The following is a 27,271-nucleotide window of genomic DNA, read 5'->3' as shown; positions in this document are numbered from 1 at the left end:
AGTGTACTGATGTGGACTAACTGTAGTGTACTGATGTGGACTAACTGACTGTAGTGTACTGATGTGGACTGACTAATTGTAGTGTACTGATGTGGACTAACTGACTGTAGTGTACTGATGTGGACTAACTGACTATAGTGTACTGATGTGGACTGACTGACTGTAGTGCACTGATGTGGACTAACTGACTGTAGTGTACTGATGTGGACTGACTGTAGTGTACTGATGTGAACTAACTGACTATAGTGTACTGATGTGGACTAACTGACTATAGTGTACTGATGTGGACTAACTGACTGTAGTGTACTGATGTGGACTAACTGACTATAGTGTACTGATGTGGCCTAACTGACTGTAGTGTACTGGTGTGGACTAACTAACTATAGTGTACTGATGTGGACTAACTGACTGTAGTGTACTGATGTGGACAGGCTGACTGTAGTGTACTGATGTGGACTGACTGTAGTGTACTGATGTGGACTAACTGACTGTAGTGTACTGATGTGGACAGACTGACTGTAGTGTACTGATGTGGACAGACTGACTGTAGTGTACTGATGTGGACTGACTGTAGTGTACTGATATGGACTAACTGACTGTAGTGTACTGATGTGGACTAACTGACTGTAGTGTACTGATTTGGACTAACTGACTGTAGTGTACTGATGTGGACTGACTGACTGTAGTGTACCTATGTGGACTGAATGTAGTGTACTAATGTGGACTAACTGACTGTAGTGTACTGATGTGGACAAAATGACTGTAGTGTACTGATGTGGACTGACTGACTGTCGTGTACTGATGTGGACTGACTGACTGTAGTGTACTGATGTGGACTAACTGACTGTAGTGTACTGATGTGGACTAACTGACTGTAGTGTGCTGATGTGGACTAACTGTAGTGTACTGATGTGGACTAACTGACTGTAGTGTACTGATGTGGACTGACTGACTGTAGTGTACTGATGTGGACTAACTGACTGTAGTGTACTGATGTGGATTAACTGACTGTAATGTACTGATGTGGACTGACAAACTGTAGTGTACTGATGTGGACTAACTGGCTGTAGTGTACTGATGTGGACTAACTGACTGTAGTGTACTGTTGTGGACTAACTGACTGTAGTGTACTGATGTGGAATGACTGTAGTTTACTGATGTGGGCTGACTGTAGTGTACTGATGTGGACTAACTGACTGTAGTGTACTGATGTGGACTAACTGACTGTAGTGTACTGATGTGGACTAACTGACTGTAGTGCACTGATGTGGACTAACTGACTGTAGTGTACTGATGTGGACTAACTGACTGTAGTGTACTGATGTGGACTAACTGACTGTAGTGTACTGATGTGGACTAACTGACTGTAGTGTACTGATGTGGACTGACTGTAGTGTACTGATGTGGACTCACTAACTGTAGTTTACTGATGTGGACTGACTAACTGTAGTGTACTGATGTGGACTAACTGACTGAAAGTGTACTGATGTGGACTAAGTGACTGTAGTGTACTGATGTGGACTAACTGACTGTAGTGTACTGATGTGGACTGACTAACTGTAGTGCACTGATGTGGACTAACTGACTGTAGTGTACTGATGTGGACTAACTGACTGTAGTGTACTGATGTGGACTAACTGACTGTAGTGTACTGATGTGAACTGACTAACTGTAGTGTACTGATGTGGACTAACTGACTGTAGTGTACTGATGTGGACCGACTGACTGTAGTGTACTGATGTGGACTAACTGACTGTAGTGTACTGATGTGGACTGACTAACTGTAGTGTACTGATGTGGACTAACTGACTGTAGTGTACTGATGTGGACTAACTGATTCTATTAGTTCTGGGCCAGGCCAGTGGAAAGGCTACACAACCTGGGTCAAGGCCAGTAAACCAGGCCAGACAAATCTTGATGACTTTTCAAGGGCCGTAGCAATGTGGGATGTTTTTGAACATATTAGGGTAGACGTTGCACTTAAACACTGATACAGGGTCAGACATTTCTTCATACCCCTAATAGTTATGGATATGATAGGGAATATGCTGAGCTGATATTAGATCTGTGGTTGAGGGCGGGGCTTTAGGTCTACAGGTCGGAGACAGACACACCCACTCTCTCACCGGTCAGGTACAGCCAGACACCGCCCTGGCACCCTCTCTGTTCAACATTAGTGCCGCTTGGAAACAGGGAGTTTGTGTCTTTGGAGGAAGCCTTGTTAACTTTGGACTAGAGTTCAGCAGCACTCAAGATGTCCTGTTGAAAACATCTGGATAAACGTGGCTTTATTCAGTATAAAAACAGGGCTTGGACACATCATATTATGGAGGGAGGTTAAGGCTGGGAGTTTGTGGTTGATGTTTCTTTTGTTCAGAGGTTAACAAAGCGGAACATACTTAGCAGCTAAATGAGTTGATCACATTGTAACTTGAAATGAGCCGTTCTAGCTGTTAACGAGAGGTTATTGGAGGAAGAGGAACGTCTTTCTGTCAATCACAGCAGGCAGGTTTAAGTAAATCATGTCAACCACCTGAAATGGGAGACCAACTTTAGAGTATATACTGTAGCAGTACATTTTCAGACCTAGGTGATAATATGTATGAGTGTGTGTGTGTGCCTGTGAGCACATTTTCAGATTGAGGTGTCAGTTTGGATGATGTGAAGTTTGCTTTCCCCAGGGAAGGACTACATTCTAACAGAACTTCCCCAGAGTTCCCCCCTGAGAACCCTCTGTAGCCCCCATATCACTTCCACACCCTCCCAGACCAAGAGGTTATTGTCAATCTGTCACTGGGATCAGGATTTAAGTCATGTTTCTGTAGAGTTGGTTACAGCATCTCCCACCTCAAAGACCAGTGACACGTGATGTTGATTGGTTTGTTCTGCTACACTACCGCAAAGCAGTTGTTAATTAGTGGCAACAGTATGTCAAACTAGCAGCTGTGTAACTATGGTGGCAGCCTCAGTTTGAATTCAGTCTCCTCTTGAGATGAGAGTCGAGGTGCCAGACACAAACACACACCTTGGATTTAGTGGCTGGTAGGATGAGTAACACCAAACTGTGATGACTTAATAGCTACATAGGTTTCGTACAGATAATGACATAGTACACAGTGATAAAACTCAGTGAAAGTGGAATATCAATCCCAAGAGATTCTTGTAAGCAAGTCTTTTTGCCATCATTTTTTTCTCTCTCAAATGCCAGGGATCTCCTGGCCTACGTATCATGAAGGGCTTCATTGGGGCAGTCACTGTAACAGTTATTGAGTTTTCTATATGATTGAAAGGCAGAACAAAACAATGACAACGAAACATTGACAACAAATACATATTGACATATAAAATAAATCAAGGTGTGTAAAAAAAAATTGATATAAAATATATTTCATGATGAAACCTTCATTTTAAACACCAATGGTATTCACTAAGTTGGTTTATATTTAAGATAATCTTTTACAGCTTTGGCATTATTTTTTTATCATCTTATTTAATTATTTCATACATTTGAAGTGAAAAGGCCACACAGAGGGTCAGAGATAATTACAGACACCTGTGATAATCTGAAGTACCCTAAAGGACCACTAGATGTAGTGAGATAGATTACATAAAATCCTTGAATGATACCACAATTCTGATAGTTTACTGGTACTTTGAAAGTTTCCAGTAATTTTCAACCCTAGGCAAAACTAATGGGCAGACCTAAGGTCGTGCTTGGAGTTGGGCTGCCTGACTGTTTTATTGGATGTTTCTCCAACGTTCTTCTTTATTTAGGTTGGCCCGCAGTCTGACTGAGCTGCTCTACAAAAACATTTCAGTGTTTCTAAACAAAAATAATCTCCCTCTCTGCTGTAAAATAAACGAGGAAGGCTGGCTTGTAGTGTGTGTGTGTGTGTGTGTGTGTGTGTGTGTGTGTGTGTATTTGATTTTACTATACTTGTGGGGACCAGAAGTCCTCACAAGGATGGCAAAACAAGGAAAATTAAGTGGAGACATTTCGCTGGTCCCCACATAGAAAAATACTATTTTAGGCTTCGGGGTCAGGGTTATAACCCCTAAGCCTAAAAGGGTTAGGTTTAGGGTTTGGGTTGCAATTCTGGTTAGGGTTAGGGTTTCGGGTTAGGAGTTAGGTTTACGGGCAGGAACTACAATTATTTTCCCATTGTTTAGTTCTGAATAGAAGCATCATTTTTTTAGTTCCGCTCTACCTTTTCAACCTGCAAAATAAAGTCCTGAACCGGATCAAACTCAAAAGGTTTTACAGTTTATATTGTTCCTTTCTGTTCCTTTATGAACCTCTCAACATTAAATTACTTCAACAATCAGTGCAAAGAGAGCAGCTTGCTATGGAGTGGGCAAGCTATAGTTGTTTACATGCATTGGACAGACAAGTGTAGGGCACGAAGTGTAGGGCACGAAGTGCGACTGGCATTTTGCGGGTGGGGAGAGACCATGAGAAAGGGTGGAGGAGGAGGAGGCTTGAAGCGCTGGGCATCTTGTTATGACATGCATTATCTGAAATAGGTCCACAGAATTATACCTAGGAGGAGCGGCTCCTATGAAGGAACTTTGAATGTTGGACAAGAGCTGGCAGCTAACATCTAACAGCTAACAGCTAGCTGCACCAGAATTAAATTAAAAACACATTTGACATTTTTTGTAGTTAATTAATCCATTGTGAAATGGAGCCTTCATTGTGTTTTCTCTGGTGACCAACCTTCATTGCGTTTTCTCTGGTGACCAGCCTTCGTTGTGTTTTCTCTGGTGACCAACCTTCATTGTGTTTTCTCTGGTGACCAGCCTTCGTTGTGTTTTCGCTGGTGACCAGCCTTCATTGTGTTTTCTCTGGTGACCAACCTTCATTGTGTTTTCTCTGGTGACCAGCCTTCATTGTGTTTTTTGTGTTTTCTCTGGTGACCAGCCTTCATTGTGTTTTCTCTGGTGACCAACCTTCATTGTGTTTTCTCTGGTGACCAGCCTTCGTTGTGTTTTCGCTGGTGACCAGCCTTCATTGTGTTTTCTCTGGTGACCAACCTTCATTGTGTTTTCTCTGGTGACCAGCCTTCATTGTGTTTTTTGTGTTTTTATGCTGGCTTGCAAAGTGATGTCTAATTATATGTCTAATATCCCATTCCAATAGGAATTAGACATCACTTTGCAAGCCAGCATAATGTGACTTGTGTGTGACTAGCATAAGTGTCCAAAACAAAGCGAAGGCTGGTCACCAGTGAAAACACAACAAAGGCTGGTCACCAGTGAAAACACAATGAAGGCTGGTCACCAGAGAAAACACAATGAAGGTTGGTCACCAGAGAAAACACAATGAAGGTTGGTCACCAGAGAAAACACAATGAAGGCTGGTCACCAGAGAAAACACAATGAAGGTTGGTCACCAGAGAAAACACAATGAAGGCTGGTCACCAGAGAAAACACAATGAAGGTTGATCACCAGAGAAAACACAATGATGGTTGGTCACCAGTGAAAACACAATGAAGGCTGGTCACCAGAGAAAACACAATGAATGTTGGTCACCAGCAAAAACACAAGGAAGGTTGGTCACCTGCAAAAACACAATGAAGGCTGGTCACCAGCAAAATCACAATGAAGGCTGGTCACCAGCGAAAACACAACGCAGGCTGGTCACCGGCAAAAACACAATGAAGGCTGGTCACCAGCCTATGCTGGACTATTTCGTATTTTCATCAGGGAAGAGAGAGGCAGAGGTAGGGACAGTAGTGCTGAGCGATTAACCAAATTGTTGATTAGTTTGCTTTTTTAAAACAACTACATTGGTTCAATTACTTGAATTCCATTTTGTTCTCTAGAGATAAATCAGATCAAGCCCGAACTGTGTGATGTTGTAGTATCCAACAGTACAATATTCTACATAGTTTAGCGTAGAAAACATGGTAAATATCTACAATGACCATAATCCATTGGGAGCCTATGTGTCTGGTCTGTGTGTTTCTTTTACATCTGCTATGTTAGGTTAGTGTGGGGCAGGCACAGAGAGAGGAGATACAGAAGAACACACAATCCAGAGGGATAGAAAGTGTTGGGCCAGTAACCGAAAGGTTGCTGGATCGAATCCCCGAGCTCACAAGGTAAAAATCTGTCGTTCTGCCCCTGAGAAAAGCAGTTAACCCACTGTTCCCCGGGTGCCGAAGACGTAGATGTCGTTTAAGGCAGCCGCCCGCACCTCCCTGATTCAGAGGTTAAATGCAGAAGACACATTTTAGTTGAATGCATTCAGTATTACAACTGACTAGGTAACTCCCTTTCCCTTTCCCTTAGAGAGCAGTTGCTTCGCCTGGTCTCTCTACCTGAAAATGCATGATCTAAGTGATTAATAGTTGGTATTCAGGAGTCATACAAGTATGCCTTATTTCCTTTGAACAACTACTAAAATAGTGATTTTTGTCAGACATAGGCCACAGTTTTATAGGAAGGAGATGATGACTTGGAATGAAATAATAGTCATCAAACAAAAGTAAAGTAATGTGAATAACTGATGGTTAATAACTGATAAGTGGTAATGGACAGTCACTACCACCTTGGGACTTTTATTCATTGTTGTATTCTGTTGTTACAGCATTCAACCCACATAACGTACAGTGCATTTAATGTAAAAAAAAATAATAATTCTAAGCAAAACTGAACCGAAGTCAAAAAGCACTAATCACTTAGCACCAAGAGACAGAAAGAGAGAGAGAGAAAAGGAAGTGAACAGGCAGTCATCTCTACACCACCAAGCATCGCTCCAGTGGTGAACATACACACACAGTGTACATGGAGAGAACAGCACTCAGACTAAACACAGGGAAATGCCTGTAGCCACGGAACTGGTGTTCTGCAGTTACACAGAATCCAACCAGAACCAGAACCTCTGTCAGCACGCTCTCTGAAATAGAGCCTGTAAAAATAGGATAGAAACACTGCAACACACTGAAATAGTGATATTGAGCATCGACAGAGGGAATGGTACTAGTGCAGCCTTTAGCCCAGTAAAAACAGCACCTCATCTACAGAGGGAATGATACTAGTGTAGCCTTTAGCCCAGTAAAAACAGCATCTCATCTACAGAGGGAATGATACTAGTGCAGCCTTTAGCCCAGTAAAAACAACACCTCATCTACAGAGGGAATGATACTAGTGTAGCCTTTAGCCCAGTAAAAACAGCAGCTCATCTACAGAGGGAATGATACTAGTGTAGCCTTTAGCCCAGTAAAAACAGCACCTCATCGACAGAGGGAATGATACTAGTGTAGCCTTTAGCCCAGTAAAAACAGCAGCTCGTCTACAGAGGGAATGGTACTAGTGTAGCCTTTAGCCCAGTAAAAACAGCACCTCGTCCACAGAGGGAATGGTACTAGTGCAGCCTTTAGCCCAGTAAAAAGAGCACCTCATCTACAGAGGGAATGGTACTAGTGCAGCCTTTAGCCCAGTAAAAACAGCACCTCATCTACAGAGGGAATGGTACTAGTGTAGCATTTAGCTAAATAAAAACAGCATCTCATCTACAGAGGGAATGGTACTAGTGCAGCCTTTAGCCCAGTAGAAACAGCACCTCATCTACAGAGGGAATGATACTAGTGCAGCCTTTAGCCCAGTAAAAACAGCACCTCATCTACAGAGAGAATGATACTAGTGCAGCCTTTAGCCCAGTAAAAACAGCACCACATCTACAGAGGGAATGATACTAATGTAGCCTTTAGCCCAGTAAAAACAGCACCTCATCTACAGAGGGAATGATACTAGTGTAGCCTTTAGCCCAGTAAAAACAGCATCTCATCTACAGAGGGAATGGTAATAGTGCAGCCTTTAGCCCAGTAAAAACAGCACCTTCTACAGAGGGAATGATACTAGTGTAGCCTTTAGCCCAGTAAAAACAGCAGCTCATCTACAGAGGGAATGGTAATAGTGCAGCCTTTAGCCCAGTAAAAACAGCACCTTCTACAGAGGGAATGATACTAGTGTAGCCTTTAGCCCAGTAAAAACAGCAGCTCATCTACAGAGGGAATGGTACTAGTGCAGTCTTTATCCCAGTAAAAACAGCACCTCATCTACAGAGGGAATGATACTAGTGCAGCCTTTAGCCCAGTAAAAACAGCATATCATCTACAGAGGGAATGGTACTAGTGCAGCCTTTAGCCCAGTAAAAACAGCACCTCATCTACAGAGGGAATGGTACTAGTGCAGCCTTTAGCCCAGTAAAAACAGCACCTCATCTACAGAGGGAATGGTACTAGTGCAGCCTTTAGCCCAGTAAAAACAGCACCTCATCTACAGAGGGAATGGTACTAGTGTAGCATTTAGCCCAATAAAAACAGCATCTCATCTACAGAGGGAATGGTACTAGTTCAGCCTTTAGCCCAGTAGAAACAGCACCTCATCTACAGAGGGAATGATACTAGTGCAGCCTTTAGCCCAGTAAAAACAGCACCTCATCTACAGATAGAATGATACTAGTGCAGCCTTTAGCCCAGTAAAAACAGCACCACATCTACAGAGGGAATGATACTAATGTAGCCTTTAGCCCAGTAAAAACAGCACCTCATCTACAGAGGGAATGGTACTAGTGCAGTCTTTATCCCAGTAAAAACAGCACCTCATCTACAGAGGGAATGATACTAGTGCAGCCTTTAGCCCAGTAAAAACAGCACCTTCTACAGAGGGAATGATACTAGTGCAGCCTTTAGCCCAGTAAAAACAGCATATCATCTACAGAGGGAATGGTACTAGTGCAGCCTTTAGCCCAGTAAAAACAGCACCTCATCTACAGAGGGAATGGTACTAGTGCAGCCTTTAGCCCAGTAAAAACAGCACCTCATCTACAGAGGGAATGGTACTAGTGCAGCCTTTAGCCCAGTAAAAACAGCACCTCATCTACAGAGGGAATGGTACTAGTGTAGCATTTAGCCCAATAAAAACAGCATCTCATCTACAGAGGGAATGGTACTAGTGCAGCCTTTAGCCCAGTAGAAACAGCACCTCATCTACAGAGGGAATGATACTAGTGCAGCCTTTAGCCCAGTAAAAACAGCACCTCATCTACAGATAGAATGATACTAGTGCAGCCTTTAGCCCAGTAAAAACAGCACCACATCTACAGAGGGAATGATACTAATGTAGCCTTTAGCCCAGTAAAAACAGCACCTCATCTACAGAGGGAATGATACTAGTGCAGCCTTTAGCCCAGTAAAAACAGCACCTCATCTACAGAGGGAATGATACTAATGTAGCCTTTAGCCCAGTAAAAACAGCACCTCATCTACAGAGGGAATGATACTAGTGCAGCCTTTAGCCCAGTAAAAACAGCACCTCATCTACAGAGGGAATGATACTAGTGTAGCCTTTAGCCCAGTAAAAACAGCATATCATCTACAGAGGGAATGGTACTAGTGCAGCCTTTAGCCCAGTAAAAACAGCAGCTCATCTACAGAGGGAATGATACTAGTGCAGCCTTTAGCCCAGTAAAAACAGCAGCTCATCTACAGAGGGAATGATACTAGTGTAGCCTTTAGCCCAGTAAAAACAGCACCTCATCTACAGAGGGAATGGTACTAGTGTAGCCTTTAGCCCAGTAAAAACAGCATCTCATCTACAGAGGGAATGATACTAGTGCAGCCTTTAGCCCAGTAAAAACAGCACCTCATCTACAGAGGGAATGATACTAGTGTAGCCTTTAGCCCAGTAAAAACAGCAGCTCATCTACAGAGGGAATGATACTAGTGTAGCCTTTAGCCCAGTAAAAACAGCATCTCATCTACAGAGGGAATGGTACTAGTGCAGCCTTTAGCCCAGTAAAAACAGCACCTCATCTACAGAGGGAATGGTACTAGTGCAGCCTTTAGCCCAGTAAAAACAGCACCTCATCTACAGAGGGAATGGTACTAGTGCAGCCTTTAGCCCAGTAAAAACAGCAGCTCATCTACAGAGGGAATGGTACTAGTGCAGCCTTTAGCCCAGTAAAAACAGCACCTCAGTTACAAAGAATAACTCTATAATAACACGTCCCTCTCAACTGGTGGCTGGTTCAGGAGAGCAGTGTGGTGGTATTTTAGAGGGAGAGGGGAATTGGGAAATGGGAAGCTGTCCAGAGCTGTTCATTTTCCCAATTTCCTAACATTCCTGAGTTCATGGAAACGTTGTATAATACCCTGTAACAACGTTTCCTTAATCTCAGCGGAGAGCCACGCTTCATTAGGGAGCTACTCGGATTCCTGAAGGGGCACAGACACGCACGCACACACACAACTTTCACAAACACACCTTCGTAACCACCCACACACATACACATACGCACATGCGCACGCACACACAAACAGGAGCCAAATATGGCACTGGTCCTGAGTTTGATCTTCAAACACTTGGAACACCAACAGAGGAGATAGCCTTTACAGACTTCTAATCTGCTGCTGAGAATGTTATGGAAATGATAAACACTATGTTAAAATGTAGATCTTTCTTAAAAATACTGTCTTAATGCTTTCAAAGTCCCTCCAACGGGCATTGTTACATTCTAGACTTGATCTCAAGCACATATAGGATTTCACACCTGTCAGGGCATCTCCATACTCTATAGGCTATAGTAACATTTCAGTTTTTCTTCATTCACAGAAAACCTCTTCTTCTACGGAGCCCCTGAGGGGTCATGGCAGTGAAAAGAAAGACTGGCAGGCTAATCTGTTCCCTCTGTTTTTTATCCATTCCCTCTGGATTTTAATTTGTCAGAGTGTTTTATTTGTTCCCTCTTCTATTTATGCAGGATACCATGACAGTACCACTTGGCCAACATCAAATTACACCCTAAATGTAATTCGATTGAGTTAATTATCTGCTTCAGATGGTGATGATCACTGACCATTCAATAGCTTCCATCCAGTTTCAGTGTTTTCATATGCCACCAAATCATAAGGGCAGATAATAAATAACAAAGGTGCAAACCCCTCAATCGGGCTAGCTTTGCACACTCTTGGCATTCTCTTTCGCTTTATGGGGTAGTCACCTGGAATGCAATTCAATTAACAAGTGTGCCTTGTTAAAAGTACATTTGTGGAATTTCTTTCCTTCTTAATGAGTTTGAGCCAATCAGTTGCATTGTAACAAGGTAGGTGTGCTATACAGAAGATAGCCATATGTGTTAAAATACCAAGTCCATGTCAAATCAAATCAAATTGTATTTGTCATATGCACCGAATACAACAGGTGTAGATTTTACAGTGAAATGCTTACTAACATGCCCTTAACCAACAATGCAGTATTAAGATTTTTTGTATTTTAAATGAGTATTATGGCAAGAACAGCTCAAATAAGCAAAGAGAAACGACAGTCCATCATTACTTTAAGACATGAAGTTGAAGACTCAATGAAGACTCAATTCGGAACATTTCAAGAACTTCAAGTGCAGTTGCAAAAACCATCAAGCGCTATGATGAAACTGGCTCTCATAAGGACCGCCACAGGAAAGGAAGACCCAGAGTTGCCTCTGCTGCAGAGGATAAGTTCATTAGAGTTAACTGCACCTCAGATTGCAACCCAAATAAATGCTTCACATAGTTCAAGTAACAGACACATCTCAACATCAACTGTTTAGAGGAGACTGTGTGAATCAGGCCTTCATGGTCGGATTGCTGCAAAGAAACCACTACTAAAGGACACTAAATTAGAAGAAGAGACTTGCTTGGGCCAAGAAACATGAGCAATGGACATTAGACAGGTGGAAATCTGTCCTTTGGTCTGATGAGTCCAAATTGGAGATTTTTGGTTCCAACCACCACGTCTTTGAGACGCAGAGTAGGTGAACGGATGATCTCTGCATGTGTGGTTCCCACCTGTGTGGTTCCAAGCATGGAGGAGGAGGTGTGATGGTGTGGGGGTGCTTTGCCAGTGACACTGTCTGTGATTTACTTAGAATTCAAGGCACACTTAAACAGCATGACTACCACAGCATTCTGCAGCGATACGCCATCCCATCTGGTTTGCACTTAGTGGGACTACCACTTGCTTTTCAACAGGACAATGACCCAACACACCTCCAGGCTGTGTAAGGGCTATTTGACCAAGAAGGAGAGTGATGGAGTACCGCATCAGATGACCTGGCCTCCTCAATTACCCGAACTCAACCCAATTGAGATGGTTTGGGATGAGTTGGACCGCAGAGTGAAGTAAAAGCGTCCAACAAGTGCTCAGCATATGTAGGAACTCCTTCAAGACTGTTGGAAAAGCATTCCAGGTGAAGCTGGTTGAGAGAATGCCAAGAGTGTGCAAAGCTGTCATCAAGGCAAAGGGTGGCTACTTTGAAGAATCTAAAATCTAAAATATATTTTGATTTGTTTTCCATTTGTGTTATTTAATAGTTGTAATGTCTTCCCTATTATTCTACTATGTAGAAATGTGCAAAAATAAAGAAAAACCCTTGAATGAGTAGTTGTGTCCAAACTTTTGACTGGTGCTGTGGATGGTTTAAAGCGTCTCTATGCTCATAACCAAAACGGATAAATATTTGCTTTGTTGCGATGACATTACATTAACTTGGAAATGAGCTGATTGCCAGACTAGGGTAGGTAGCTAAAGTACTAAATATAAACATACAACAGCTAACGTCATGAAGCAGAGCCAGACAGAATTCATGCCTATTGTTGAGCGCATCATTACACCATATTTTCACCTTGAGGGGTTTGACAAGCCAGTTACTATTATTTACCTGTATAACTTAGAGGTCTATGAAAACACAACATCATTACACCATATTTTCACCTTGAGGGGTTTGACAAGCCAGTTACTATTATTTACCTGTATAACTTGGAGGCCTATGAAAACACAACATCATTACACTATTATTTACCTGTATAACTTGGAGGTCTATGAAAACACAACATCATTACACTATTATTTACCTGTATAACTTAGAGGCCTATGAAAACACAACATCATTACACTATTATTTACCTGTATAACTTAGAGGCCTATGAAAACACAACATCATTACACTATTATTTACCTGTATAACTTAGAGGCCTATGAAAACACAACAACTGGATATAAGCTTTTGAATGGTCAGTGATTACCATATGAAGCAGGTTATTAACTAAATGGAATGACATTTAGGCTGCAATATGTTATCGGCCAAGTGGGACCGTCATGGTAACCTGCACAAGGAGAAGGAGGAACAAATAAAATATCAGAGGGAAAGGATAAAAAATGTAAAAAACTAGGGAATGGATTAGTTTTTCTCTCCGCCATGACCCCTTCTTTACAAATGAATGAATACCAATATTTGGACAGGACAAGTCTCCAAGCTGGTGCCCATGTAATACTGGAAAAGGAATTGGTTGGCTTTCCTCGCTCAGCGAGAACCAGAGAGGGGATTGGGTAGGCTAAATAAAACTTAAAAGTGCAGAGCGTTATATTTTCCCAAACTAGCAACTAGTGGTTAAACAACATGGGCTGGGCATCGCTATTCTATCTGCCCTACTGCAAATTTAAGGTTCTATTCTATCTGCCCTACTGCAAATTTAAGGTTCTATTTTAGACCTCTATATTTTTTTTCATGGGCATTAAATGAGTGTAGCAGATGGGTTTGTGGTTATTGTGCCAGGGCATAAAGATAGGCAGAGCCCATAGAACAAGGTACAGCGGTGATGCTCTCAATTAACAAGACATTTAAATAGAAATTAGAATGTTTCTGATGACTGGAGACTGATCAGAAATAGCCTAGTCAGACCCCCCCCCCCCCCCCCCCCCCCCGCACTTGGCTTCGATGACGAATGCTTGCGACATGGTCATGTGTTTGATGACAGGCCTAGGCTCTGTGGCAGCCTAAGGAGAGATACAACAACTCAACATGTTGTGGGTGTTTCATGGCTATAAACAGAGGAATGTGACGCGTTTAAACGCCAGCCAAAGTCAACAAACCAAACATCACAAATAGGTTCCGTTAGTTACTACACAGGGATAATTAAGATTAGAATTTGAATGATTTAAAAACAAAATAACTTGTTACGTTCCAATATGTCAAAATCATGGGGTAAAGTTCCATATTGAATGTTCAAAGATCACGTCAACAGCCTCCTCTATAGTCAAGGCCTTTCAGCATAGCAGGAGACCCCTGACTGTTTCCTTAAGGCTATGACTGATGATGGCACAGCCAGCCAGGTCCCACCCTGTAACCGCAGGCCCGTCACCACCCACTCTCTGACCCACCACCACTACCATTAAAGCCACCACAACCAGCCGTCATCAGTGCCCTGGCAACCCCAGACAACAGCACACAGTCTGGGGGCAAAACTCTATCCAGTACCCACACCTCCATCTGGGCCTCACCACTGACTCTACAAAGAGTATTTTAATGAGAGAGAGAAAAAAACACTAAAACAGGCTCAATATTTAATGGTTTTGCAGACAAGTGTAACCCACCTAATTGTTAGTTCATAAAAACATGCTATGATTGTTTTATTCACTGGTGTTCTGTTTATTCCAGAAGGAATGAGGCCCAGAGCATTTCTTGCGGGTGCTGTGGGCTAGTTTTTAGAATGAAACACCCTCAAAAACAAATATTTTCATGGCGTTAGTTCTGACTGTTCTGAATATTTTCCTGCTCCTACATGTGTGGAGGAAGCAGAGTATTTTGTGGAGGCCTGTTTTTGACAATTGGAAAGAGTTGAGAGTTCTGAATCTGGCAGTAGAGAAATACCACACCTAATACTCTCATCACCCCAAAGAAAAGTTTGCCGAAATACTGTACCGTGGCTGACATACTGTACCGTGGCTGACATACTGTACCGTGGCTGACATACTGTACCGTGGCTGACATACTGTACCGTGGCTGACATACTGTACCGTGGCTGACATACTGTACCGTGGCTGACATACTGTACCGTGGCTGAAGAGCGCCACTCTAAAACAGAGTCTATGTATTCATTCACTGTCAAATTTGAAAACAGTTGCCTTTTTAAAAGAGGCCTACAGTACAAGCTGTAGCCAGGCCACCAATTCAGTCACACAATTCCACACATAGTTTCATGAGTTCTGTCCGTCATTGTTCATCAAAACTTACACAGCAATAACAGTCTGAAGCGTTTCCCTTCCTAACACTGAAAACACAAGGCAGTAATGGATGATCATGGCCCCGTGTGTTATAACAGACTTATTACAATGGTATTATATTGTTATTGCAGTGGTCCATGCCCTCCCCAGAGAGATCATTAGTAACCTTAATTGGGTCTGCAAATTATGCCAATTATCGAATCATGCGGTTGAGGCACAGCACAACATGCTGCACAGCATTTCACTTTGATGATTATGAACAAGGGAAGAAGGCAAACACAATAGCACACAGGACTAAAGCAGTGAGCTCAGGCACCTGGTGAAAAATGTGGAAGATGATCAGTGTGAACCATGGAATCTCTGTCAAAGTCACTCTAGTTCTCTTCTCTTTGTCTTCACTTTTCTTCCTCGTTAAAGTTGCTCTCAGGCACAGACCTAGGATCAGCTTAGACTCCTCAAACCCTCAAACCTGCCTTAATCATTAAGAAACGCTTTAGTCCCTGTCTAATCGTATGTTCTTGACAGACAAATGTCTCTCCTCCTCCTCTCCTTCCTCTCTCCTCCTCCTCATCTCCTGCTCTCCTTCTCCTTTCCTTTCCTCTCCTCCCCCTCTCCTCATATCCTTCTGCCCTCTTCCTCCTCTCCTCTCCTTCCCCTCTCTTCTCCTCCTCCTCACCTCCTCCTCTCCTTTCCCTCTCCTCTCCTTCCCCTCTCCTCTCATCCTCTCCCCCCCTCTCCTCCTCCTCTCCTTCCCTTCTCCTCTCCTCAACTCTCCTCTCCTAATCCTCTCCTCATCCTCTCCTTCCCCTCTCCTCTCATCCTCTCCTCCCCCTATCCTCTGCTCTCATCCTCTCCTCCTCCTCTCCTCTCATCCTCTCCTCCTCCTCTTCTCCCCCTCTCCTCTCCTCCTCCTCTCCCTCTCCTCCTCCTCTCCTTCCCTTCTCCTCCTCCTCAACTCTCCTTTCCTAATCCTCTCCTCCCCCTCTCCTCTCCTCATCCTCTCCTTCCCCTCTCCTCCTCCTCATCTCCTGCTCTCCTTCTCCTTTCCTCTCCTCCCCCTCTCCTCATATCCTTCTGCCCTCTTCCTCCTCTCCTCTCCTTCTCCTCCTCCTCTCCTTTCCCTCTCCTCTCCTCTTCCCCCTCTCCTCCCCTTCCCCTCTCCTCTCATCCTCTCCTCCCCCTCTCATCCTCTCCTCCCCCTCTCCTCATATCCTTCTGCCCTCTTCCTCCTCTCCTCTCCTTCTCCTCCTCCTCTCCTTTCCCTCTCCTCTCCTCTTCCCCCTCTCCTCCCCTTCCCCTCTCCTCTCATTCTCTCCTCCCCCTCTCCTCCTCTCCTCTCCTCTCCTCCTCTCCTCCCCCTCTCATCCTCTCCTCCCCCTCTCCTCCCCCTCTCCTCCCCCTCTCCTCTCCTCCCCAGATGGCGGTGTTGATCAGCTCAGGGTTCATCGTGGCTTGGTCTCCCTACGTGGTGCTCAGCTTTTGGTATATGTTCCAGGGGAAGGCCAGTCTGGCCCCGCTGGTCTCCCTGCTGCCCTGCCTGTTCGCTAAGGGCTCCACGGCCTACAACCCTTTTATCTACTACATCTTCAGACGCTCCTTTAGACGCCAGCTCATCCAGCTCCGGGGGCTGATCTGCTGCTCTGCCCAGCCAGACACACCTTCGAGTGGGGAGACGGGAGAGGAGGGCAGACAGACTTTGAGGTCTGACCTACGACAGAGTCTCCCGGAAGAGAAGAGTGGAGCTCCTCTGGTAGGGGAGTTGGGAACTGCGGCGCTGGAGATACAGTCTGAGAATTAGTTGACAAGCTCCTGTTAATACTGTGTGTGTGTGTGTGTGTGTGTGTGTGTGCATGCACAAGGGTGCGTGTGTGCGTCTGTTACAGGGTTACAAATTGATGTGGTGTGAGTTGTTCAGCTGTGTTTCTTCACTGTCATTCTATATTGCACACACTAATAGATCAAACCCTGGTCCTCACCACATCGCTAGCAAAGGTAACACTTTACTTTAAGCCAACAGACATAATGCATTATGATGCAGTCATAAAGAATTGTAAAACGTATCATAAGCATGTCCTGGCTAAAGACCAGCTGCAGAGACTGTTGGATGAATGTTGCCTAGGCAAATCACATGTTATACTGTATTTATCATAATAAGGCATTATAAGGGCTCATACGTGTTTATAAAAAGTTGTAAAGCATTGTGTTTGTCAAAGTTTGTTTGTAAAGTTCACTTATTGTTAAATGTTGTTTTGAGGTACTGTAGCATTGAACCTAACCTTCACAATGGTCACTATGACCATACTTCTGGTACCTTACTTTGTTTTCTGAGTTTCTGTTGGATAGTGTAGCATTGTAGCTATTATGTGGTCATTTTGACCATCCCCATGCCTACAGTGTTCTGTGTGTCTGTCCCCACTCAGGAACCATCAGGATAATAGAGCAAATCTGGCACCCTATTCCCTACATCATCCACCATCTTTTATTCAGAGCCCTATGTAGCTAACATTACTCCTACACGACTCTGGTTGTAAACTATGTCAGGATTAGAGGGAATAGTGTGCCATTTTGGAGGCTGCTGGAAACTTCAGGAAGTGATTTCTATTCCCAGGTGACTCACATTCTGACCTTGTTTATGTGATCGCTAATGATTGTAATGGAGAACTTTAGAAACTGTGAAAGATATGAGGCTCTGTTGTTTTTTTTCGTTGCCTCTGTTTTGCTCTCTCAGAGTCTCACGGTTTCTCCCCTCCCCCCACTCTCTCCCTTCCCACCTTTGCTGTTCAGAAATGGTCTCCCTTCAAGATAAATAGAGACTCAATAGTGAGTTAAAACCTGCTTTTTTAAGTTCTCTTGTGCTCTTTGCACTGTCAATCTTATTAACATAATAACATAAAACATCCGCATCTCTGGTGGAAAGTGGCAGAACTAAAGCTCTGTTTGTCAGACAAGGAGACATCTGGAAACCGGTCTTCTCATGAAAACGTCTGTAGCGTCGGAACCATTTGGGCTACAGACTAAGGAAAGGGGAGACACTCAAGAAGAGCCCTCTCCGTTGTACTCTATGCCTGAAGGCAACAGGGTACCCATTTAAAAAATGAATGGAAGTATGGAAGCAATTTTGTGCCAACAAAAAAAGGGGGTAGATATGTGTCCCAAAAGATTTATACGTTTACTGAGCTTTGTTATATCTCTTAGATATAGGACAGACACTTCAAAACCTTATTCCTTAATGGCATTTTTTTTACTGTCTGTTTTGCCATTATGAATGTGTTATGCAATGTGATTCTATGGGCTATAATAGTGAAGGCCAAATTCAATATTTTATTGAATCATTTTTTAATATATTTTTTTACATACCTACAGGGGTCCTAAAATAAAAAATCTGATAACTAAATGATCCATGGTATAACAATTTGAACCATTAGTCAACCAAAAAAAACAGACTTGGTGAGGGAGCATCACCCTGACACCTGGCTGTCTCTCTGGCAGGCATGCCGGTCATGTGAAACACATTCCCTCTTTATTGACCCCTAAACTCAGTTAATGAGGCAGCATGTGGGTTAAAAGAAACAGGTAAACAAACAGAGCACAGCCCAACACAGTAGGGAAGGACGCCTGTTGTTTTCTCAAGCAGGAGAAGTTACCACAGACTGTAGTTAAAACAAGCTTCTATTTGGGCAGGGTGCTGTATGTGTAGTGTGTCAGCTAGGAGGAGAGTGGGTGAAATGATGCACATACACTTGGGTTGTCTCTCAATACTGTGATCCTGCCTCCTTTCCTTCCTCTATAGACTGCACACAGTGGGTGAAAACAATATAGAAGAAGCTTGGCTTGGCTTGGTTTCACCTGCCAGGTTGGTGTAGATAAGTATGAAAGAAAAGAGACAGGTTCAGGAAGCCACTTTAAAATATTGACACACAACCTTGGATTCGAGTCAATCTAATCTCTAATGCCATAATCAATATGTAACTGTACACAACAGGAGCCAAATCCCTACACTACTTTATCTTTATAAATCACCAGCCAATCTCACCGGTATGAGACTCCAAAGTGTTTTATGGTCTAGGTGTAATCATAGAATTACATATTATCCCTTTTAACATGTTTAATGTGGCATAAACACAACCAGTCATGATGTTTTCATCTGATTGTCAAACCATCCCTCCCTAAAGGCACCCCTTCCTGTAAACTACATGTGCACTTCCACGTTCGTCCACTTCCAAAATAATTCCAGCATCAAAACAGCACAATTTGATGACTGGAAAGAGACATCAGTTACAAAACAGCACAACGTGTATTATAATGACAATCTGCAATCTGCCATTGTCATTAGGCCTCCACTTGTCGCCTGAATTAATGCCTCAACTGTTGTCTGCATGCGTCTCGGTCACCCATCTCAGCCTTGGCAAAATGGAAGTGTTCTCGACGAAACCACAGCGCAAACTGGAACGTAAACGACTCATTTTATTTTACCGGGATGCAATACCAGACCATAACGGCTTACTTTCCAACAAGCTCTCACAGTCTCACTGCAGAATTAAACGTTCATCCACGTTCTCCAAAAGTCCAATTTTGAAGTTGCTCCAAACGTCATTTTTTGAAGTGTTTCTGTTGCTCCTGCTGTTCCGTAGCATTCCATTTCTCCAAACAACAAATATAGAAGTTAAGGGTTAACTTTAGGCACTCATTCCAAATGGTTAAGTTAACGGTAAAGGTTTGGGATAAAGTTAAAATAAACAAATAAAAAATGTTGTTTCCATGACTGGGATTGAACACACAACATTCTGATCCAGAGACATGCGATTACACCCATCCACCACCACCCACCCACCCACCCCCCCCATTGACATCCAATTCTGACGTAAATTTTAAACGACCTGGCTGTACATTCACAGCTGTGTATTACGTATATACATGTACAGAACAAGCCGATGTGAAAAGGCACTGTCTCCTGGTACTGGGTTGGACCTCTTGAAAAGTAGTTTTTTTTAACAATCTCATTATCTGGCAACCCTCACACAGAATCCAGACTGGTCCACAACTGGAAACCTGGTACTATGCATTCTCAGGTTGTGAGTAACAACTCAACCAACCAATGACCTCTATGCCATTCCGTTTCTATGGAAACCTCACACCTGTGTGACACCTGGGTACTGTTCCAATGGGATGGCACCCCTTCCCCTAGTTAAAGAGGCTCCAACACTAAATCTGTCAGTCTGTGGGAATAACATATGAATGAGTAAAATCTGACCGTTGTTTTTAATATCCTTAGACAGGAAGTGTGGAATGGGCCTGCTGGTGTGTGAGTGGAGCAGAGGGCCAAGTCAGTGCCAAAAATCACACTTAAGTGACCGGCTGGCTCATCAAGGCTCCTTGCTTGTGTCTGTCTAATGTGTGCTTGTGTGTGTGTCTCTGACAGTGATCATGTGTGTGTGCCCCCAGTGCTGAAAGTGGGCATATGGAACGATTGCGCCAATGTCTATTAGTGCAGATGTAATGGGGTAGAACCGTCGAATGTCTTGTGAACGCTCCCTTATTGGTCTGACAGTCCCAGGTGTGCCTAGTTGTTAATTAAGTCAACACAGTATATCAGGCAGGCAGCGTTTGTTCATTCAGGGGATCCCCTTTGCCACGCCGAGGTCGGCGTACCGTGGGAAGACGGGAACGGTGACGGTGGTTTTTAAGTAAGTATGGAACTGTAAAGACGTGAATGTAGTGTTCTAGGTATAGTGCCCTTACTCCACCTAGACTCTCCTTCTCCCTGGACACTCCCTCACCTCTTTAATCCAAGTGGCGGAAATCGGCTACAACTTCCTTAGTGTTACACGTGTGTTTGTTTGTCTTGCCTATATGTCTATTATAAAGTCTATGTGGTTGCATTACTATGTGCGTAGGAGACCTGGTGTACTTAATGTCAGAATAAGTTGCGGGTAGCCGACAACACACACACTGTGTAAGAAAGTCAAACTGTGTTACGTCAGTCTAATCAGCAAAGTGTGACGTGTGTATGTGTGTGTGACACTCATGTGTCAGTGGGGTCCACTCTAGTGTGATGCTTTTAATCACCCGTGTTCAGTTAGACGTGTTGGTGTGTCTCTTTTCTCTCCCTTCTCTCTGTTTTTACTGGTGTTCACATCACAGTTGAGTGACATTGCTGGTCATATTAGCAGGTGTTAATCCTAATTGGTTGGCAGCCAAACTATAGATTTATATGAAATCACCTAAAAATGTCTCTCTCTTCCTGTCCTGTTATGGGCAGACTGAGGGAGGGAGCGGCAGGGAGGGAGGGGGAGAGAGAGAGAGGGCTCCTCTGCCCTTGATTACTTTTTCTGGTGGCTCTGAGAGGCCTGGGTCAGGGAGAAGGAGACCCCTCTGTACGTTCTGGTCAACACTGCTTATTCGTCTGGACCCAGGGTCTGTGAGGGTATATAGGGGTGACAGAGAGCTTTTGAGCAGAGCACTGCTCATTGAGACAGTTTGTGAGACTCTGACAGTGTAAACTCACCCAGCTCTTATGATTAATGGAGGCAAATTATAATACACACTGCTTCAATGTAACTGGACTATATGGTCCCTGGGCTATGGTACACACACACACACACACACACACACACACACCTATTTGTGAGTATATATATATATATATATATATATATATGCACACACACAGAAAAACACTCAGGCATGTGCACGCACGTACGTAAGCACACACACACACTACACATGTCACACGCATGCACACATACAAACACACAAACATCGTCTGATCTGTAGGTCGGGTCGTTAAAAGCACATAGTAAGACTGGAATCTTCAACTGTCTGGACATTCCTGGAACCCAATGTATCTTGGCTGTTTATAAAGCAGTCATTCAAAGGAGAGAAAGAGGAGGAAAACAGAAAGAAAAGAATCCTCCTCTATCCTCTCTGTCTCTGTTTTAATTCCAGGCACAGCTCCTCAGGCAGGTGGTCTGATGCCAGAGAATATCAAAGACTATTAATACAATTGGTCCAATCTGCAGATGCTGAGATTAACATCTCTACGCTCTTCAAAAAAAATGGTTCTAAAAGGGTTCTTTGGCTGTCCCCATAGAACCCTTTTGGGTTCCATGTAGAACCCTATGTGGCACTGTTTAGATTCTAGATGGTCTCACTATACACTCAGAAAAAAAGGTACTATTTGAACTAAGAGCCAGGTAGGATGTTTCCATGTGTGATAGATGAGTGGTGGGTGAAAGCACTGTAGCCTTCCGATTACTCTAATGCTACACTTTTAGAGCCTGCATTTCTCTTTCACTGAGTGAACTGTACAGTTCTTCAGCAAATTACCCAAACAATCATCCATAAAAATTACATCTCAATCTCAACTCATTTTCTGCTCCAAATGACCCTCGACATGTATACGCACACACACGAACACACACACACCTTTGGATAGCGGATCTATGGTGGCTGCTTGGCACGGCCCACAGAAATAATTGAATTAAAGGGGGATTTTGGGTCCCTGCTCAGTGCGTGTGTGTGTGTGTGTGTGTGTGTTAATGAGAAGGAACGGAGTGGAAAGGGGCAGTAAATCTGAGTCGGAGGGCCTACCCGCCCGAGCAGTTCAAGTTACCACAGTGACATGTTGAGTGACACCCTCAAACACCAACCTCCCCACCGGCCCAAACAAAACAGGGCCTGTTCCTCCTACAGTACCTCTGCGTGAGTGAGCGAGACACACATCCCCACACACACATACAGACACTCTCACTCTCAAGTACACCCAATCCTACCAATGCATAAGTCAAAGAGAAAAACACACTCACACTCTCCTCAGCCAAAAGTAACACTGGCGGCTGAAGGTAAATAAATCCTCCTGATCGCCTGTCTCACATAAAAGCCAGCTGGTCTGCCCTGGGCTGCCCATCACTCTGGAACACTGAGGGACAACCACACAATACCGCATTATTCCAACTTTTTCAATATATACTAGCCTCGGCGGTTTTGGATTTCCCCTCGGTGTGTTTGGAGTGTGCCTCACCTCACCTAGCTCTGTTGATCACATCTGTCACACCCTCACTGACAGATCGGGAAGATGAGGGAGGGAGGGAAGCGGTGAGGGAGGAGAGGGAGAAAGAGAGATGAAAAGAGATGAAAGAAGAGGGACAGAGAGTAAGAAAAGCAAACAGATACTATGAGATTCTGCCATCCATTGTTGAGTGACCTTAAAGGCCTGGTGCAGTCAAAAACATGATTTTCCTGTGTTTTATATATACAGTATTTCCACACTATGAGGTTGGAATAATACTGTGACAAATATGATATTGCCCTTTTAGTGTAAGAGCTGTTTGAAAAATATCTGCCTGACATTTCAGACTGTTTTGTTGGGATGGAGTTTTGGTCTGCCTGGTGACACCACCAGGCAGTAAATTAGTTAATAAACCAATAAGAAAGAGTGCCAAAAACAGCTAGTTTTCAGTTTTCCCCACTCAGACCACTCCCAGATAGTCCTAGCTAAATTCTTGCTTTAGAAATAGCTTAATAGCAAAGAGCATTTTACCATTTTAATTGAAAACAATCACAGTAAGGTACTTAATTGTTACCCAGAAATGATTTGATATTGAGATATAAAATGGCTGCATTGGACCTTTAAAGAAAACTAGAAGAACCTCTTACAGTTCCATCCAAAAGTGCTCCATAAACAATCTACTAGTTCCCATGCTCTCTTCATCCATCTCGGCCATGCTACCTCCCTCTGTCCCTCCCTCTCTACGCTCCTTTTCTTTTCCCCCTCATGTATATATCTCCACCACCTGCAGGTATGAGGGAAGAAGACAATGTCAGGGGGTCCTAGAGTTTAATATGCAGTATTTGGAACGGATTGATACAGATTCCCTAGTAAGTGGTAACTCTTCCCCCAATGCAGTAGTGATGATATGGTGTAGTTATGTCACCGTTACATAATGCTTCCCCTACTCCTGGAAGCCCCTTATAGTAGCCCCAGTGTCTGACAGGCCCCTAGGTAGGACTGCTTACAGTGAACTCCAAAAGTTTTGGAACAGTGGCACTTTTTGTTGTTTTGGCTCTGAAGCCCAGAACTTTGTATTTATAATGATACAATGACTATGAGTTTTAATTGGAGGGTATTTTCATCTATATCGGGTGAGCCGTTTAGAAATTACAGCACCATTTTAGGGGACCAAAAGTATTACGACAAATTCACTTATATGTGCAGTATTTGGTCTCATATTCCTAACACACAATGACTACATCAAGCCTGTGACTGTACAAACTTGTTGGATGCATTTGCCGTTTGTTTTGGTTGTTTCAGATGATTTTGTGCCCAATAGAAATGAATGGTAAATAATTTATTGAGTAATTTTGGAGTGCCTTTTATTGTAAATAAAAATAGAATTGTTTCTGAACACTTCTACATTAATGTGGATTCTACCATGATTACGGATAATCCTGAATTAATCGTGACTAATAATGAGTTTGAAAGTTACAAAGGCATAAATTCCTTATTGCATTCTGACCGATGCGCCATGGTGGCAGCAGAAATCCTGAACCAGTCAGTCCTCATCCACATTACAGTCCTTCCTTCATTTTACTGTGTGTGTGTGTGTGTGTGTGTGTGTGTGTGTGTGTCTTTTTCCTTCACTCAATCACTCACTCATTCACTCATGGGGGGATCAGTGAATGTGTGGTGAGTGACTCTAGTTATTTTCCAGATTTACCAGTTTATCACATTCTAAAGAACACAATCTCCCTGTAAGAACAGAACACAAGTGTAGTACAGAACAAATCCACATTCACACACACTTCCTGGCAACTGGTGTGCCGGTTCCAGGTGTGTGATCTGCTGATATGAAATCACCTCAGGACCTGAGGCTGGTGCTGTACAGAGAATGAACAGGCCTCAAGTGACCATGAGAAGATGATAACATTTATCTAACACTTGAGAAACACTGACCATGGGGCACATTAAGTTATTAACATTTTGTTGGTAAGAAATGACTGATGGTTGAATACTGATGAAGCAGATAAGGAGTGACTGAATCATTGACTTTTGATGGGTATCTGAATACAGAGCTAAAGGCCTGGTCTGTCTGGGTTGGAAGTGGCTGTACAGCATTTACTGTGACCAATCACATACCGTCAACCGATCCTGTCAATGTGGAGCTATACAGAGCCCTGCACATTGTTACAACATTTGAGAGATGCACGGCGAAGCGGTATGAAGCCTGATTTGGCCCCTTCATGCCTCCGGAGGCTCCGCCATTCCGTCACAATCGCCATACAAAGCTTCCGATCACATTTTCCGATCAAGCATAAATTCACTTTTACCTGCTGCGTTATGTGTCACTCAGCAAAGTGTCACGTCTGGGCCGCTATGTGACAGTCCACAGGGCGCTTCTGCCCGTTTCGAGAAACACCAAGGTAACATAGCATTCATCTTTACAGTTTTCGGGGTTAGATTACAATAATATATCCCTCAACTGCTCAACCAAAGAAGCACTGTCATTAGGCTCCAGATAACACTACTTTGAGTGCTCACACAAATTAAACTGTCTCTTCCTTCAACAATTGGAATCAATCAATGTGAGTATGTGACAATATCTATGGCACAATGTATCCAGCTTTATATGAAGAAACATTATCACATGGATTTACTATTGGAAATAAAATATAAAAAAATAAAAATTGTAAATCTGCCATCTCTAAATTTGCGCTGTCCCTGGGTCATTAATAAAAAGTGGGTCCTCTTTGAGGACCCATTGGCCCGAACCGGGCAGTACAAGAAAAGGATAATGCATTGAGGGTGGTAACAGTATGCAACAGTAAACTTGCCGTTACACGTCCTCAAAGAGCCGTGTAGCCTACTAATTGTACACGTTGGTAATGTTGCGAAACTCTAGGCTACTCAAAAGCGATCACCACCACCAGAAGATAAATTCGTTCAATAATAAGTTCTTACCGAGATACTGTCGGATGTCCAGTAGAATGTTGGGGGGTCCTCCGTTCAACTGGTAAAACAGAGACCCAAAACAGAAGATGAATAGACTAGCCATGCAAAAACCATAACCTCGCAGGGAAAAACGTAACAGAACCGCCGAGAGAAAACCGAACTTTTTGTTGTTCCAATCTCTAATGTGGTTTGGAGTCTGGTTATTGTGAAGGGGACTGTTGCTGAAATTCTTCATCATCTCCTCCTCACAAAGCGCCGCCGAGAGCGATAGTCACCCATCCGCCTGTGGAAAGTGAAACTTCTTGCTTTGATATTATTTGAAACGGACACCTATTAGGAAACGCAGGCACCCGCCGCCGCCACGAGTTATTTGCGCACTCGGTTTTCGTCTCCGTTCGGTCTCTCTCGTCTCTTCTCTCGGACTATTTCTGCCAATGAAGTTGTGGGTTCATCCTTCGGTTTAGATGTTTTGAGCCAGCTGCGGTGTCAGATTACTGAATGTGGAAGAAAAAAATTCTGCAGATATTTTCTATGAGTCTAGGTGCAAAACAGCGTCACCGCGTGTACAGCAACAGACTACATAGGTCATGTGGGCCTTCTGTCATTCTGTCAAGACAGGTTTTTCATTTGACAGTTTCGTTCTTAGCAATTAGGACATGACATTAATACACATTAAGAGTTAGGACATATAGGCTACTCTACATAAAATAAGTAGAAAGAGTGCTAGCAGGTAGCCTATTCCAAAACAACCAAAGGTGCTCTTGGTGGGGAATATTACTGTAAATGCAAAAGGAAAAAAGTATAACCACAAATTGGTGCTAAGTGGCATAAGAAAATCAAAGTTAAGGCACTGGTTGGGTTTGAAGGTTAAAAAAGTCTGTTGTGTGTGATTTAAGGTATATTCTACGTAGTTGGCACAAACAGGCAACACAGTATTATGAAGTCGTATGTAAGGCAGCCTATGAAAGAATGCCATACCTATGGTATAGGTACAAGTATAGGCTACATCATGTAAGTGAGGAAAGTGGGTGGTGTGTGGGCTACAATACAGCCTCACTCTCTTTCCATGCGGATGGTGATTGAAAGGAATGCCTCAGCCATGCTCAGAGTCAGGATGGTCATTTGCTATGGTAAATAAGGAGTAAGGCGCTAATTAGGCCTACATTTGAATTACCTAAGGGGATGCAAGCCCACTTAGTCAAAACAACTAGTGAGTGGACCGCCAACCTTCACCCTTCCAAGTGTAGGTGTGAGTGTGTAAACATTCCCTTTTT

General features: G+C 43.3%; 1 protein-coding gene across 3 annotated transcripts in view; it reads right to left on the bottom strand.

Moving 5' to 3' along the window:
• Nucleotides 1–26,441, bottom strand: part of LOC139407264 (uronyl 2-sulfotransferase-like) — a 132,416-nt gene extending 105,975 nt beyond the window's left edge. For 2 of the 3 annotated variants that reach the window (XR_011634086.1, XR_011634085.1), the window contains exon 1: nt 26,007–26,441. Coding sequence is in view for 1 of the 3 variants with exons in the window: in XM_071150894.1 (XP_071006995.1) it covers nt 26,007–26,235 (229 nt within the window). In the remaining 2 variants the exon portion in view is untranslated. The remainder of the gene's footprint in view (nt 1–26,006) is intronic. The other variant, XM_071150894.1, reaches the window with a different exon arrangement.
• Nucleotides 26,442–27,271: the final 830 nt, after the last annotated feature.

This window comes from Oncorhynchus clarkii, chromosome 4, assembly GCF_045791955.1.
Source record: "Oncorhynchus clarkii lewisi isolate Uvic-CL-2024 chromosome 4, UVic_Ocla_1.0, whole genome shotgun sequence".
In the NCBI taxonomy this organism is placed as follows: Eukaryota; Metazoa; Chordata; class Actinopteri; order Salmoniformes; family Salmonidae; genus Oncorhynchus; species Oncorhynchus clarkii.
The sequence above is the reverse complement of the archived record's forward strand: the minus strand, read 5'-3'. Positions and strand labels throughout refer to the sequence as shown.